This window comes from Suncus etruscus, chromosome 18 (genome assembly GCF_024139225.1).
Source record: "Suncus etruscus isolate mSunEtr1 chromosome 18, mSunEtr1.pri.cur, whole genome shotgun sequence".
NCBI classification, from domain to species: Eukaryota; Metazoa; Chordata; class Mammalia; order Eulipotyphla; family Soricidae; genus Suncus; species Suncus etruscus.
Genome location: NC_064865.1, coordinates 27,852,543 through 27,869,624, shown reverse-complemented (window position 1 = coordinate 27,869,624; position 17,082 = coordinate 27,852,543). Strand labels below are relative to the sequence as shown.

Genomic DNA, 17,082 nt, shown 5'->3' with positions numbered 1-17,082 from the left:
TCTAGCCCTTGGGTGAAGGCCGTGACCCAGAGTTATCAGCACTGGGCCTCCTCCAGGGCGAACACAGCTCCTCCCTGGCTCAGATGAGGGCAAGGAAATGGGAGTGAGGAGAGTGGGGCCAGGAGGCCGGGAGTGTCATGAAAATATAAGGCGGCTTTTAAACTGTGATTAAATCAAATTAATGTCACAAAGAACAATGGCATCAGTTGGGGCTGGGAGGCAACAACAGCCAGTCCACATGGGGACAATGTGAATCGGGACCCTGAGCCTTTCCCTGCTCCTTCTTTTACTTGTGTCCAGTTTTGCTGGAAGGGGCCGACAACCCTGCACCTCCTTCTCCTTCTCTGTCCTGCCCAGAGCCGAGCCTCTCCACACAGCATGGAATACTGACAGTGGGCCAGGAGGCCTGTCCAGAGCAAGACATGGAGTGGTGGACAGGCACGGCAGAGAGTTGAGCCCCGGGCGGCGGTGGGAGCTTTGTACAGCAGGAGTGGTCCCTGGCCGGGCCCGCGGCGTGCACAGTGGCCACAGTGGTCAGACTTGCCATCAGAGATGGGGACAATGTGGGCCCCCGGGGGGGAGACAGCACCTATCGGCGGTAGTGATTTGGGGCATCGGCAAACATGTACTTGAGTCTATAGGCCTCAGCAAGCAGCAGCCCGATCTCCTCGTTGCCCCAGTGTATCGTAGGCAGGTTTTGTAGCAGCATGAGGAGACCCTGGAAGGCAAGAAAGGATTCCATCATCCCAGGACTCCACATCAAGGCACCACAGATTGGAATGAGAGCCCCTTCTTGGGTGGAAAGGGAGGCTCATACATCCCACAGGTCTGGCAGTAGGACCCCTCTTCCCCCAGTTCACCTCAGGAAACCTGGAACTTCTCTAGCTGATGCTTTGGGCCACCAACACCTGCTTCTTTTAAAACAGTGTAATAATCACAACAATAAATAAGGATACTATAAATATCCTTATTTATAAAGAACTACTCATCTCTAAATACTTCTTATTTTGAAGTATTCCTATTTATCCTTTTATCTTACATGCATTTTTAAAAATAGTTGTAACCATGAGTAGGATTTTATATATTTTTAATCACTTTTTACTTTTCATTCATACTTTTTAATTTTCATGTTTTTCTATACAGCTTTAAAAAATGAATATTCTCAATGTTAGTATTCCAGCACTTAGCTATACTCTAATTTTCTCCATTTCCCTTTGGTTAGTATGGAATATGCTTCCTTAAAAACAAATTGGGGCCGTGGATGGCACAGTGGTAGGGCGTTTGCCTTGTACACGGTTGATCCAGGACGGACCTGGGTTCGATCTCTGGCATACCATATGGCTCTCAAAGCCAGGAGCGATTTCTGAGTGTATAGCCAGGAGTAACCCCTGAGAGTCACCGGGTGTGACCCCCCCCAAAACAAAATAAAACAAAACACCAACAATCAAAAAATCAAACTACTCCCACCTTTCTTGATAAGACCACAGGATATTTTTTTGCATTTAACACCCTTTTCCTATTAATCTGTTAATTCTCCTGGTAATCTGTTTATCCACAGACACTGTCTCTATCCTCTCTAAAATCTTTGCTGTCTTCAACCACCTACCCAGCCTGTTTTCAACTGTGCTCAACAAACATGCCTGATCCAAACAGGTCCAAATCAGCCACATTAATTTCTATCACTGTGGCTTATTTTATATTGTGCCATTCAAGAGGAACACCTCCTTTCCCCTCCACTTATCTAAGTTCTCAAGCCCAAGTCCCTCAAACAGCTCCATGGAGATGGCCTATTAGGGTGGAATTAAAACAAACAATAAAAGTGAGGTTTTAGGTTATCTCTGTAATCCAGTTACCCAGGCTGTGGCCACCTCCTCCTGTTCTTGTCTGTCTCTCTGTGACCTGATATTCTTAATTTTGTGACTATAAAGTAATTATAGCCAGACATAAAATCCAGAGTCATAAAGAGTCCAACAGATTTGATTTCAGAATTTAGAAACCTCAGAATGTCAAGAGGCACCAAAAACAAAGTTAAATAAAAGAAACTGACTCTAAGGGAATATTTTAAATGCCTACAAAGGCCTAAAGGTTAATAATAATCACTGGAAAAGAAAGCCTACAAAGTAACAAGAAAAAAAGGAAGGACAAGCAAGAAGAAAGGCAATGAGGGAACAACAAAACTCACCGTCAGGGGCCCCTCCAACAGCTCTGGTCACTTTCAGCTATCCTAAACACCAGCAATGTTTTATAGTTTTCATTTTAGAGGCCTTGAACAGCTTTTATGAATTTCTTTCCCAGGAAGCAGAAGTTTGGTGGGACACATCACTGCATATGGCATGTTGCTATTACAACTGCAATGATAAAGTTCTAGCTGACACCAGGACAGTGAAGCTTCTGGGCTCTGTCCTAATTAACTTTTCTCCTTCCCAGAAAATATATATGGCTGAAAGAGGGGAGCAGTCATCTTCGAACCAAACTTTAAAGACATGTTGCAGGCCAGAGTGATAGCACAGTGATACATAACAATATATAAACGTGCATCCACTCAGATTAAAGAGAAAACAAAGACACATGTAGTATATTCATCTGAGCACACAATCATGGCACATGTGTGCACACAAATTTTTGAAGGATAATAAAATGCTAACAGTGTGTCTCCAGAGATGGGATACATTTTTGTTTCCTTTATTCTTTTGTTTTCCTTGGTGACCTATTATGCTTTTTATCTTCAAGCCCCTTGTTTTAATTTTTACAATAAAGTTTTTTCACATTATTGTGTGATAGAATGGTTTCTTCTATTTGTTTTATTATTTACTCTTATTGATAGAATGTTTTTTAAAGAGAATGTTTTTAAATCATACTCTGTGGCAGTCTTGTTTAGATTAGATATAAAAAGGCAAGAAATAAATACCCGTGACTTCACAGTCAAGAAAAAGTCCCTTTCAGTCCTTTTGGCTTATTTCCTTCCAGTCCTTTATCTGTATAATACACAGTTGACATACTTTTCTCCATATAACTTTGAATTTATTTAACATTTACCTCCAGAATTTCCTTTATTATTAAAATTCCTTGTGGAGGGGGCTGGAACAATAGTACAGTGGGTAGGGTGTTTGCCTTACAGAAGGTTGACCTCGTTTCTATCCCTAGTTTCCCATAAGATTCCTTGTTGAGTGTAGAGCCAGGAGTAACCGCCAAACCCTGCTGATTATGACACAAAAAACAACCAGAAAAAAAACTAACTGATTAAAATTTTTTGTTTTTGTTTTTTTGTTTTTTTTTTTTTTTTTGGTTTTTGGGCCACACCCGGTAACGCTCAGGGGTTACTCCTGGCTATGCGCTCAGAAGTCGCTCCTGGCTTGGGGGACCATATGGGACGCCGGGGGATCGAACCGCGGTCCGTCTCCTAGGCTAGCGCAGGTAAGGCAGGCACCTTACCTCCAGCGCCACCGCCCGGCCCCTGATTAAAATTTTTTATAAAATTTGTTTGTTATTTTGCTCCACACCTGGCAGTTCTCAGGGCTTACTCCTGGCTCTGTACTCAGAAACTTTCCTGATGAAATTGGGGGATCATATGAGGTACCTGGGATGGAACTTGTATCATCTGCATGCAAGGTAAGTGCATACCCACTATAGTATTACTCTGGTCCCCTATTATAGTGTCTTAATCTTTTCTGTATGTCAGATTCCTTGGTGAAGTTAATGGAGTCCCCTCTCAGAATAATGGTTCTAAATTTACTTGAAATATGAATATTAAAGCTTTTTAAAAACAAATTTGCCCTACTGCAATATACATTTGATTAACATAGTCTATAGGGGATATGTTTTCTTATGGCACATTAAATAACTATTGTAATTTCAAAGTGGTAATGAACGTAATGCTTTGAGATATCTGCAACAATTTAATATAAGAACATGCTTACAATTAGTGAGAAAGAAAGGTACTAGCAATATTACTATTCTTCTTCGTCGCCTACATTCATTATTGTAGGACACATTAACTTTCAATTAGGGATCATTGAAAATAAAATGAATTATTTTTCCCTTCACACCCATGGATCCCTTGACCTCTAAATGTGGACCCTGGGTTAATGTCTTGCTCTAATAGCCTGCCCTTCTCTTGATCCACCCCACAGCTAACAAGAATTCTTATTATACTTCCCTGCAGAGGCCAGTTGAACACCCAACAGTCCACATTAACACTGATATTACATTTTAAAACTTAATTTATCCACATCAAAAACTTTCAATTTTGTACAAATTACTTTTGTCAGCAGTAAAATTCATTCCCACTTTCAATCAACCTGCTAAGTGAGGTCAAACTGCTATCCTGCATCTCAAGGACACACCTCAATGACTCAAGAGCCAGTCCTGCCTTCCCTGACATAGGAGCTGGCTTAGTCTTGTCCAGACCAAAAGATTCTGGGACCCTGCAGCCATGGGAAGACCTCCAGGGCTCCAAATGGGACTGGTATTATCACTGCCATCATAGCTAGTGGTTCAAGCCAGGCTGCAAAAGCTGAACTGACTGTGGGACCTCAGAAATACACACACTCAAGTGCTGTCCTAAATTCTGGATTCTAAAGATCAAGAGTAGACCTAGAAATGCCCACTTTCTACAGAATTCTATAATGATCCAAGAAGGCAACCAGACTTGGTGCTAGATGAATAAAAAAGTTTGTGAAAAAAATAAAAGCACACATGGGGTGAAAGTCTAATAATGGTATCCCATGGGAGGAGATACCTAGAGACTACACACTAAGAGCCCTTTTATTACATATTAAAGCACATCTTAATGTGCCTTAGGTAGAGTATTCTGTGGCCAGTTCATTTTTGGAATGTTCTCATGAGTTTCATACAAGTATATATTCATGTAATGTATAAAAAATAAAAAATATGATATAGGGCCGGAGAGATAGCATGGAGATAGGGTGTTTGCCTTTTATGCAGAAGGATGGTGGTTCGAATCCCGGCATCCCATATGGTCCCCTGTGCCTGCCAGGGGTGATTTCTGAGTGTAGAGCCAGGAGTAACCCCTGAGCGCTGTCAGGTGTGACCCCCTCCCAAAAAATATATGATGTAGATCTACATTTCTTTTTTTAAATTTTATTAAAACACCTTGATTACAAACATAAATGTGGTTGAGTTTCAGTCATGAAAGAACACCTCTCATCACCAGTGCAACATTCCCAACACCAGTGCCCCGAATCTCCCTCCTCCCCACCCCACCCCTGCCTGTACTCTAGACAGGCTTTCTATTTCCCTCATACATTCTCATTGTTAGGATAGTTCACAATGTAGTTATTTCTATATTTCTGACATTACGGAGCATCCACTACATTTTATGTAAACATAAAAGGATATTAAAAAACAAAGGCTACAAGGGCCCGGAGAGATAGCATAGCGGTAGGATGTTTGCCTTGCATGCAGCCGACCTAGGATGGATTGTTGTTCGAATCCCAGCATCCCATATGGTCCCCCGAACAATTTCTGAGCACAGAGTCAGGAGTAACCCCTGAGAACCACGCGGGTGTGACCCAAAAAATGGACTTTAACTGGTTATTATATATAATCTATGTTATTTTTTTCCATAAAATTTGCCTCAAAAATATATAAAAAGAAACATCACTTTTGTGTGGTAATATTTAAAGTACCCTATATATTTTTTTTCTTTTTATCTTGCTTATTGATATTTTCTAATTTTTCAATTCTGGCCACATACAACTGTACAACTGATAACATGAAACCTACAATGGGTTTTTTGCTCCAGAACAAAATATTACTTGTTGAGAGAGGCTCTACCTATAATTTCCAATACACCCAGCCTTTATATAAACCTCCCAGAAGCCTTAAAAATAATTTTACCTCTGGCCCAAATTGTCCTCTATTTTCTCCCAAAGCTGTAAGGGCTCAGCTGGCAGGAACCATTCTGCCATCTAGTGGTGACACATGCCCATCATGGTGCTACAAAACGTGAAACCCTGCCCAAAGCGTTAATAAGCTTGGAATGAAGATAAAGAAGTAGAAACGGAAAATTCCTGGCTGTGGCAACGTCAGCCACAAATCAGGTGCTCTTACCTGGGGGGGGGGGGGGTGTCTAAAAGAGATCCAGGGCAGGGAATAAGTGAGTTACAAAGAAAGCTCTCGGGAACACATACAATGAGATCTAAGACTGAAATCACAGCTTGTAGGCTCGTAGGCTCAGCAACTGAGACTGGTTGTGAATCAATGGGAAGGGCTGAGGGCATCCGAGGGAGAAGAGCTGGAAGTGGTTGCAAGGAACCTGGCCCAGGTGCATGCTTGAGCATCCACAGAACCCAAAGGCAAAGACAGGAAGGAATTTGGTTTGTGGAGTGTGGTGTGTGTGGGGTGGGGAAAGGAGTTTGGGAGGATGAACAAGGAGTAGAAAAAGGGAGCACAAGAGAAGGTCATAAGCAGAGATCTTGGGAAAAGAAAGGTCCAAGGGGAACACTGGGTGTTGTCCACTGAGGAAAAAGGGCCACATCAAGGGTGATGATACTTAGCATACTAGTCATTACTTGCTGAACACTAAATGGGAGCACTGCGGTCTAGGTAGGGTGCGAGATGCTTTTTGCATGTGCTCTCCATGGACTCACTTAACATCTACATCTGTTCTATGAGATAGATCATTACCTCCACTCTATGGAAGAAAAATTGAGACAGAGAGTAGGGAACATGTCCAGGATGTCAGCCGTATGCTGGGAGGAGATCCGAACCCAAGCAATTGGGTCCTGGACCCTGTTTTCACCTCCACTGTACCATATACTGCCTTCCAGAGAGCAGGGAGAGAAGCGAGACATAACTCAGAAGGACAAAAAAAAAAAAAAAAAAGTCATACAAGAGGTTATCTGAAGGAAACCTGGAAGAGACAATTAATTTTACTCAGAGATAAGGGTCAAGCAGAACCGAAAAGACATGTAATAACTAACAGCAAAAGGACTTCAAGGCCAATTACAACACACGCTATTAAATAAGATACTATATATCACTTTAGAAGACTAGAACACTTTTTGCAGATGTAAAGTGTATTCAAGCATGTGAGAAAAATTTCCTGGGCTGGAGAAATAGTACAGCTGATAGGGCACTTGCCTTGACATAGCCACTCAGGTTTGATCCTCAGCATCCCATCTGGGTCCCTGAGTCCTGCCAGGAGTGATCCCTGAGTGAAGATCCAGGAATAAATCCTGAAAACTGCTGGGTGTAGCCCAAAAATTAAATAAAAAATAAAAATACTTTCCCTAGACAAATACTTTAAAATACATCACTATGTTTTGAGAATTACTGTGGTAGCAAAAATATTTCCTCTGATCCACAAACAAATTTTCTCGGGAAAGATAGTACAGCAGGTAGGGTGTTAACTTGATTAGTGGCTGTTGGGTTTGATTCTCAGAACCTAATATGGGCCCCGAAGCCCTGTCAGGAGTGACCCCTGAGCAAAGAATCAGGAATAAACTCTTGAGTGCTCCTACGTGTGACCTAAAATAAATAAAATTTTCTAGGGCTTGAGCATTACTGAAACAGGCAGGGCGTTTGCCTTGCACATGGCCAACCCCGGTTTGATCCCAGATACTCCATACCCCAAACTACCAGAAATGATCCCTATGAGCAGAGCCAGAAGTAATCTCTGAGCACCACTGTGTGTGTCCCCAAACAAAAAAATATTTCTGAAGCATATACTTTTCGTAAACTATTAAGTCAAATTTTAATTCATTGCTTTCTACTATAACAAAGCACCAAATGGCAAGTCCGTCCTAGAATAAGCCATGCCAAGTCCCCCTCAAAGGCTTGTTTTTGTTTGCATCTGTAGAAATCACAGCCCTTTCCTGGTGTGTCCTACTGGGGAGGAAGGGCTGTACTTGAAGGTTCCCTCTTGGCAGTTCAGGGTGGATCCCACCCATGCTCGGGCTTCGGTCTACAGTCCCTGCCCGAATTCTTACAGCAGAGGTGGGTAGATGCCATCTGGTTCAGAGGATTCATTTACAGCGAGTTATAACTGGGGCCTGGACTATTTCACTTAATAACTCTGACCTGTGTCCTATGAGAGCCAATCCATTAGCATGGGAATCTCGCCCAGGTTTTCTTCCGTAGAATTAAAGGAAAAGGTTCTGAGATTAGCCAATGCTTTGGTCCCACTGACTCCCTTACTGGCTCTCTTACTGGCTCCCTTTTTGTCCATTTATAGGAATCCAACTAAGAATCTTTTAAGTGTGTCAGGAAATCAATTCTGCGCCATCTGAACTGTTGGCTGAAGCCTGCTTACTGCCTGTTTTGACATTTGTGTGGGTCCAGACTTTCCTGGGCTCTCATACATGCTACATTTCCCAGATAGCTTTGTAGACTATGGTGATGGAGATGTTCATGCTAAGATATGGATATTTTCCCTAGATTGCTGTGGTTGTAAAGTTTTCAGATTTCCTGTGGGCTACTACTTTATTATGTATACCTTTTCCTTTCCTCATAAATAAATAATTTATTACAAAATGTTAAGTGATAGTTTCTTGTTTTAGTAGTTCACAAAATAAGGCCATGGTGGGACACTTACTTTGCATGAGGCTGACCAAGTTTGAGCCCCAGAATATTTGGTCCCCCAATCCCTACCAGGAGTGAGCCTTGAGCACAGAGGAGTAAACCCTGAACACACTGAGTGTGGCCCCTAAACAAAACAAAAACAAAAATAAAAACAACCTCCCAAGGAAATGAGAACCAGGAAGAGGTCTCAAACTCTGGGCACATACTTTTCAAACAGGAGTCCTGAGTTTAGTCCCAGACTTTGAGATTACTGGGTATGCACCCAAAAGCAAACAGATGAGCAAATAAGAAAAACACCAGGCCACGAACCCAGGTCAGGCCTAAAATCCACTGGTGAAAGAATGATAACACTGACTAATCATAGTGTCAAAGTATCTCTCCAGAAGATGGTCAGCAACCTGAGGGGAAGTATAAGATGGAGAGCCCCAGCAGACAAAAGTCCAGTGAGCAAAGGCAGGGGTAATACACAGGTCAAGTCCCTGTACTTCTGGAAACTAGCCATGAGGAGGATGCCTCCACTCCCCCAAAGGCACTATGCCAACTTCATTAAGAAAAAAACAACAAGCCACACACCCCAAATAAAGGAGGCATTCTGCATAATAATGAGCCAGCACTCTTTAAATTTTAATTTTTTTCCCCTTTGTCCTGGGCAATCATACACAGAGGTACTCAGGAGTTACTCCTGGCTCTGCACTCAGGAGTCACTCTTGATGGTCTGCGGGGTGGTGGTAGTGTGCTTATGGGGTACAGGGATTGAAGCTGGGTCAGCCATGTATAGGCAAATGCCCTCCCAGCTATACTATGGTCCCAGCTCCTTTCAGCGACAGGCGGCTGTCTGCTCAGATCTTCACAAATCCCATTCTTTTCTGCAGCTCCTCTCATTGGCACATTGCTGTTTTGAGCCCTAGAATTTCTCCTCCCAGCCTGAGAGAACTCTCTTGGCTCTCTCAAAATGCCTCTGCTACAGAGATGTCTGCAGGTCTTACTGCACAACCTATGGCTCTCATAGTCAGGATGAGCTTGTGGGCCCTCACTGACAACCCAGGCCCCCAACTCCTGAAGGACACTGTCTACCCAGACTCAGGCAGGCATGCTTTTTTTCTTACTCACACAACTACAGAACTGTGAGGAATGAAACTCTGCCATGGTCCGGTGTAAAACTCCATTGTGTTTTGCCTAAGGAAAAGAGATATGACTCCTGCATAAGCAGGACTGACTGAGGTGTCCACACAGCAGCAGACAAAAGGCCGTGTGCTTAGGCTGCGGGTAATAGCAGAAAGACCACACATCCATCAGACATCCAATGAGGTTACCCAAGAGAAACGAACATCTCTATGGTTAAGAGTTTTAAAGTCACAGACTGTTGTCCTGTGTTCTGCAACTATGGCCGCTAAAAGCCATTCCAAGAATCACCTCCAGCTCCTGGAGCTAAACTGGAAAACACTTTCAGCATGGATGACAAGGCCCTCAGTGCCTAGCTCACAAGAGCTGAATTAGACTTCAAACTCTCAGTATCCTTGACTGCAGGATAGCCAAAGATAATATCAATAACCAAATTGATAGTTCGGCTCTGCACAGGGCCAGTCAACCCATGGCCTCTTAGATCTGGGATATGACATGCTGCCTGTTGGTGGGATCTGTGGCAGCCCTGCCCTGCCCTGCCCTTTCCTGCCCTTCTAGGAGCGAGCCAGGTCCTGTCTTCCCATCCTCCTGCTGAACAGGGTTCAGAGCTTTAACTCCTACTGTTGGTGACCAAGAGATGCTGCAGCACGGAACCCCCCAAGCCCCACTTTATTACTATTAATGATTTATTTATTGACTCAAGCCAAGTTTCATGCAACCAAGAATCTACGTTACCATCAAGTTATATACTTGCTCTGCTGTGTGTGTGTGTGTGTGTGTGTGTGTGTGTGTGTGGTGTGTAGACATATATTTAGTTTTTGGGTCACTCCTGGCTCTGTACTCAGAATTATGTACTCTGTACTCTGTACACAGGAATTATGCTTGGAGGTGCTGGGGGAGGGGGTCACATGGGATACCAGAAATTGAACCTTGGGGTCAGCCATGTACAAGGCAAGTGACCCACTAATGATTGCTTCAGCTTTTCTTTTTCTGTTTCTTTTTTAGCCACAATCAGAAATGTTCAGGGGTTACTCTGGATTCTGCACTCAGGAATTACTCCTGGCGGTGCTCAGACCCAAGTTAGCTGCATATAAGGCAAATACCTTACCCACTCTACTATCACTTAAGCCCCCTCTCCCTATATTTTTTAAAAAAATTCATTCTGGGCTGGAATGATAGCAGGGTGGGCAGGGCATTGCCTTGCATGACCAGGTTTGATCCCCAGCATCCCATATAGTCTCCCAAGCCTACGGGGGGGCGGGGGGGGGGGAGGGGGAATTTCTGAGTGTAGAGCCAGAAGTAACCTCTGAGCAACGCAGAGTGTTGTCCCCAAACAAAAACAAAGCAAAACAAATTTATACCCATTTAAATGACAAGTACAAAGCACTTCAGAAATGTACAAAACAAAAACAATACAACCCCTGACTGCCCCAAATGCCAATGACAAACCCCAGGTCTTCTCTGCACATAACACAGCCTGGCCATCTGTTGGCTGAACCCTCATACTCCCTTCCTAGATTTCTTGGATTTACTGCCAGGCACCCCTGCCTTCAGCAGAGCCTTCTCCAATCTTTTACATCCCATCTGGTTCCAAACTCTATACTCACTGAAGGCCCCTCTGACCTCTTCCTCTATGGGCCTAGTAGGCATTGGCTGGTCATCTCTGGTCTTTGCTCAGCCCCACCCTTAAGGACCTCATCCAGTGTCTAACTTTGATGCCACTCAAAGGCTCTACATAGCTCTGCTCCACCTGGCCCTCTCTTTCAAACTCTACACTCCGATATTTACAATAATATCTACGCTACTTCTCTACTTAGGGGCGTAAGCCAACAGCCCCCAAATTGAACTTCTCATCCCCCAGAAACTGACATCTCCTGAGCCAAGGGCTAAGCTAACAGTCTATACCTACATTATTGGGAAAACCATAACTGGGTCTGCCACTGTGACAGCACCCCCTTCCCAGGTCTCAGCGCTGACCACACCCTCAGGACTCATGACTATGGTAGCCGTGGGGTGGCCTTTGGAAATCTAAGTCACACACATCTGAACTCTGCTCAAAACCCTTCACAGCTCCCCTTCTGTCAGGAGTAAAAGCTGGGTCAGTGGGGGTGTCAGCAGGTCCTTGTGACATCTCTTGCCACACCTCTCCTGACTCCCTGACTCCCAGGCATTTCTCATTGTGGACTGCATGCCCTGCCCCCTGCTGACACATTCCATAGGGCTCTTTGTACCCCCAATGTCACTTAGTTGTCACCTCCTCAATCGATGCTGACTAGTTATATATATATATGTGTGTGTGTGTGTCCTTTTTGTTTTTTTTTTTTTTGGTTTTTGGGCCACACCCGTTTGACGCTCAGGGGTTACTCCTGGCTATGTGCTCAGAAATTGCCCCTGGCTTGGGGGGACCATATGGGACGCCGGGGGATCGAACCGCGGTCCGTTCCTTGGCTAGCGCTTGTAAGGCAGACACCTTACCTCTAGCGCCACCTTCCCGGCCCCATGTGTGTGTCCTTTTTTTTAAATGAATGTTTTTTTTTTTTTTATTTTTGGGCCACACCCGGTAATGCTCAGGGGTTACTCCTGGCTATGTGCTCAGAAGTTGCTCCTGGCTTGGGGGACCATATGGGACACCGGGGGATCGAACCGCGGTCCCTCCAAGGCTAGCACAGGCAAGGCAGGCACCTTACCTTTAGCGCCACCGCCCGGCCCAAATGAATGTTTTTTTAAGTCTTGGGGATAGACACACAAAAGTGGAATTAAGTTTGGTGTCCAACGATAGATGAATGACCAAGATGTGTTATATACATACAAGGGGATGATACTCTGCAGCTTCAGGGAATGATGAAATTAAGTAAGGTGCTGCAATCTGGTTGAAACCAGAAGATATGTTGAGAGAAGTAAGCAGAAGGAAGAAGAAAAACAAAGGATGGTCTCACTTATCGGTGGAATACAGAATAACTAACTTGGATGAGGAAATATAATGTAATAAAAGGCAGGTAACTAGATCACCCCAGAACTTAATAAGGAAGTAGCTAGGATGGAAGGAAACCAAGGCGGGATGAAGATGAGAAAGGAAAATAATAGGGGAGCAGGGGTCAGGGCTTTGGTTATTCTGGGGATGTGGAAGAGTGGTGCAGCTATATATCCAATACATAGGCACAACAACACTGGAAACATGAGATCTCAGCCACAATCACCAAACTTGGTGATGTGCCTTTCGAGTGTCAGGCAGAAACTGGGAGTGGGTAGGGTGGTTGGGGGTGATGGAAAGGTGAACACTGGTGGAGGGAGTTGACACTGGTGGTGGGAGTGGTGTTGAAATATGATATGCTTAAAACTCAACTATCAATAACTTTGTAAATCATGATTCCTTAAATAGAAATATTTTTTAAATAAGAAAAACAACCTTCGAGGTGGAGGCGAGGAAGAAAAAAGGAAAAACAATCTTCACCTCTAATATTCTTTCCTGTTTATAGTCCTTCTTAGTCTCTCTCTCACGAGCATGTGGGCTCTATAAGAGCAGAGGCACCACAGGTCATCCTTTCTAGTCTGTCCTATCTCTGTCTCGGCAGTGACAGGTACTCCACAAACGCTTGTCAGAAGGTCTCTTGGGCCTGAGCAGCCACTCTGCTGCCTTTGTGCCTGAGCTACTTTATACCAGAGCATGCTGGGCCTTCGTGGCCTCCTGTTCTCTCTCTTCTTTGCACCATGCTGGCACCTCTTCTTTGCACAGCATGCTCAAAAGGCTATTGTCCTCCTGCTGCTCCTGGCCACTCACCTGAAAGTCCTCCTCGTCCAAGATCTCCTTCCTCCACTTGATCAAGAAGGCTGCGCAGACGTAGAGGTGGAAGTGGGAAAACCCTTCGGGCTCAGACTAGAAGGGAGAGGACAGGACAGTTAGGGCTCCAAATGCTGGCAAGGAGTTCCCTCAAGTGCTTTTGCAGGGATCAAGTGGTTTAGCACCGGGTGGCCAGAGAGGCCTAAGGAGATGAAGAGGGGACTCTAGTCTCAAGCATTAGGCAGATGGAAGCCAAAACAGGGTGAGGGAACTTTCAAGCAGGGACCACATGGTGAAAGGCAGGGAGCAGGGCTCCCGGGGAGCAGCCAGCGTGCAGGGCTGAGTCCCTACCTGGTAGGTGTCCCACAGGCGGATGGTGCATCGCAGGGGGAGCTCCCGCATCAGCAAGTTGTTCATCCACCGGAAGGCGAACTGTAGGTATTCGACCTCGTACCTCCTGAAGTGATTGTGTACCTGCTCTGAAACGGGAAGGATATTGGTCCTGGGCCACAACCGAGGGGGTCAGTCTCTCAAAGAGTGACTGGTGTCTGTTTCAGTGTAAACCCCCAACCCTGGGGTGCCAGACAAAGAGGGGCCCAGCTGGAGGTTCATATTGCTGTCCTGTCTCCCACATTCTCTGTGGGGCCAACCTACTCAGTGCAGAGGACTACGTGTCTCTACCATGGCCAGGGACAGCCTAGATGTCCTCGCACCTGCCCCTGCACAAGCTGCCCTGGCTATAAAGCAGAGATACGTGCTCTACCCGGAGGCCTGAGCCCATCAGTCTCTGGAGAAGGGAGCAGAATGGAAAAGAACCTTGGGGGTCACCTTAGCCACCTTCCCACTGTGTCCCTGACAGATGGCCAGCAGCAGGAAGACACTGCCCATAGGAGGTTCTCTGACTCCTCTCAAGGGCAGCTGCCCCCACTTGTGTTCTGTGTGAATCATCATAAAGTGCTGCACTGAGTGAATCACAAGAAAGTGCACCACCCAACTGGTGTTCAGGATGCTTGGGGCCCCACGAGCAATTCTGGACCAGCCAGCTGGTGGTTGAATGCAAGGCTGTGGGGATGTGGTATTGCTCGGGCCTGCAGTGCTGCGAATGTGTGGGCTACCCTGAGGGATTGCATGTGAGTGATGCATGTGTTGGGATTTGAACTGGGTCAGGCTCAGGCTAGACATGTGCACTAACTGCTGTACAATCTCCCAGTTCCTCTGGGAGCCCCTCCCAGTGATTCTCAGTCAGCAGGCCTGGCAGCTCAATTAAGTTCAAGGATGTGGTGTTGTCCATGCTGTGGTTCGGGGAACTCTACAGTGGGTGCTCAGGGACAAAGGGTGCTCAGGGAGCTATACGATGCCTGGGCTAGGACTATAGTAGACTGCATGCAACACATGCCCATTCCCTCCTATATAATTTCTCTGACCCCCCTCACAGGTTTATTAAAAAAATAACCATTAAGGAACAAGAGAGATAGTACAGGGGTAAGACATTTTCCTTACACACAACTGACCTGGGTTCAATTCTCAGCACAAAATGGTTCCCCAAGCACTGCCAGGCATGATCCCAAATATAAAGCCAGCAGTAAGAGTTAGCACTGCCGGGTATGGCCCAAAGCACAAAGAATCAAACAAAAATTAAAAAAAATAGGGGCTGGAGTGATAGCACAGCAGTAGGGCATTTGCCTTGCATGTGGCCGACCCAGGACGAACCAAGGTTCAATCCCCAGCATCGCATATGGTTCTCTGAGTCTTCCAGGAGTGATTTCTGAGCACAGAGCCAGGATTAATCCCTGAGCACTGCCTGGTGTGGCCTAAAAACAAAAAAATCAAACAAATAATAAAAACAAAAACAAAAAAGAGCAATTCTAGAGAGCAGAATTTAAGATAGTTTGTTTATTGTGTGTATTTTTTTAACTTTTTAAATTTTGGTACAGCGCACTTCTCTAACTCAAAAAAACAATGAAGATATAGACTACTATTTTAAATTATTAGGGCTTATTTTTTGCCTGTGATGCTCAATGGTTACTCCTGCCTATGTGCTCAGAAATCGCTCCTGGCATGGGGGAGCATATGGGATGCTGGGGATCGAACCAAGGTCTATCCTGGATCAGCTGTGTGCAAGACAAACACCCTACCACAATGCTATTGCTACAGCCCCTATTAGGGCTTTTTTTGATCAGATATTTGTGAGGACAAAGAAAACAAAACTCTGGCAGCAAGTGCCAGAAACCTTCGGCCCCTGGCAGATGGCTGTTGACTATGGCTGCTATGGGTGTGTAGGGCTTGCCAGCAGCTTGGACCAGGGACAGGAGGGAAGTAGGGAGGGGCAGAGGGCCTACTGCAGGGCTAACATCTGCTTCAGGTTGATAAGACAAAGAGGAAAAACAACAGCAACTCTTGATGGGAAACTGACACCCTCAAGCCTCAAAGGCAGGGAGTGGGCAGGCAGTGGAAGGCCAGGGAGTGTTTTCATGAAGAGGTCCTGGAAAGAAGAGGAGACAGGAAGATTCCAGTAGGGGGAGGAGGGCAGTGCTTAGAGCTGTGGCTATGGCACACATGAGGACTGGGTTCAATTTGTTTTGTTTTTGTTTTTTTGGGGGATCGCACCCAACAATGCTCATGTGTTACTCCTAGAGGTGCTCAGGGTACAATATGGAATGCTGTGGATCAAATCTGGGTTGGCAGCATGCAACCAGGTGTCCTACTTGCTGTACTAGCGCTCTGGCCCCTGGGTTCAATTTCTGGTACCCAACTCTCCTCCTCAAAAAAAACAAACAAAAAAAAAAAAAAACTGGCCAAAACAAAAAGGATGTTGAAAATCCATGACTGAGAAAAATCGGAAGTCATTTTATTAGCTGGTATGTGAACTGGTGGAATCCTAAAGAAACTCTTCAGCTTACCGGGCCCAATTCCAAGCACCACAAAATGGTTCCCCAAGCACCCTGATGGCAGAGATATTACCTCACAGAAGCCCCCACTGCTAGGGTCTGTACACTCTTCATGCAACTGAATTTCAAAATCTCCCATTGGACTAGGTTTCTTCATTTGTTACAGAGGGCTTCCTGAGAATGCCTTGATTTTGCTACTCTGTGATTCCATCCAGACTTCAGGAATTAGTGTAGACCCCTTCTATTCCTTTAAGACATTCTGCTTCAGAAATGGCCCTGTCTCTGGAGCCAGAGCCATAGTACAGCAGGTAGAGCATTTGCATTGCACACAGCTGACCTGAGTTTGATCCCTGGCATCTCAAGCCTGCCAGGAGTAATTCTTGAGTGCAGAGCCTGGACTAACCCCTGAGTACCACTGGATGTGGCCCCAAAATTGAAGACAAAGAACAAAAAGGACCCCGTCTCATTCTCCTGCTCCTAATAGGACATGGGGAGCTCTGCATAGTCCTGTTGGCCATCAGACTGTCTTGGGGGACCTGCAGCAAGTCATGGACCCTGACTCACGTCAACACAAACAGGCTAAGGTCACACTGCAGATTACTGCTCAATGAAATGGTCCAAGTGGCCCAAGAGTAGAAGGACCAACCAAGAACAGAGTCAAAGAAATGCAGCTGGGGGGCAGATGGAAGAGGAGCGAGTGTGAAGGAGGCAGAACCTGTGCATCAATGCCTGGCTGTACCAGCGTTGTAG

General features: G+C 45.2%; 1 protein-coding gene across 1 annotated transcript in view; it reads right to left on the bottom strand.

Moving 5' to 3' along the window:
• Positions 1–298: 298 nt before the first annotated feature.
• TBC1D22B (TBC1 domain family member 22B) overlaps positions 299–17,082 on the bottom strand; it is a 95,728-nt gene continuing 78,944 nt past the window's right edge. The window contains exons 11-13 of the mRNA XM_049765363.1: positions 13,796–13,923; positions 13,445–13,540; positions 299–718 (exon numbers count right to left, since the gene is read on the bottom strand). Of these exons, the coding sequence (XP_049621320.1) occupies positions 590–718; positions 13,445–13,540; positions 13,796–13,923 (353 nt within the window). The 3' untranslated portion in view covers positions 299–589. The remainder of the gene's footprint in view (positions 719–13,444; positions 13,541–13,795; positions 13,924–17,082) is intronic.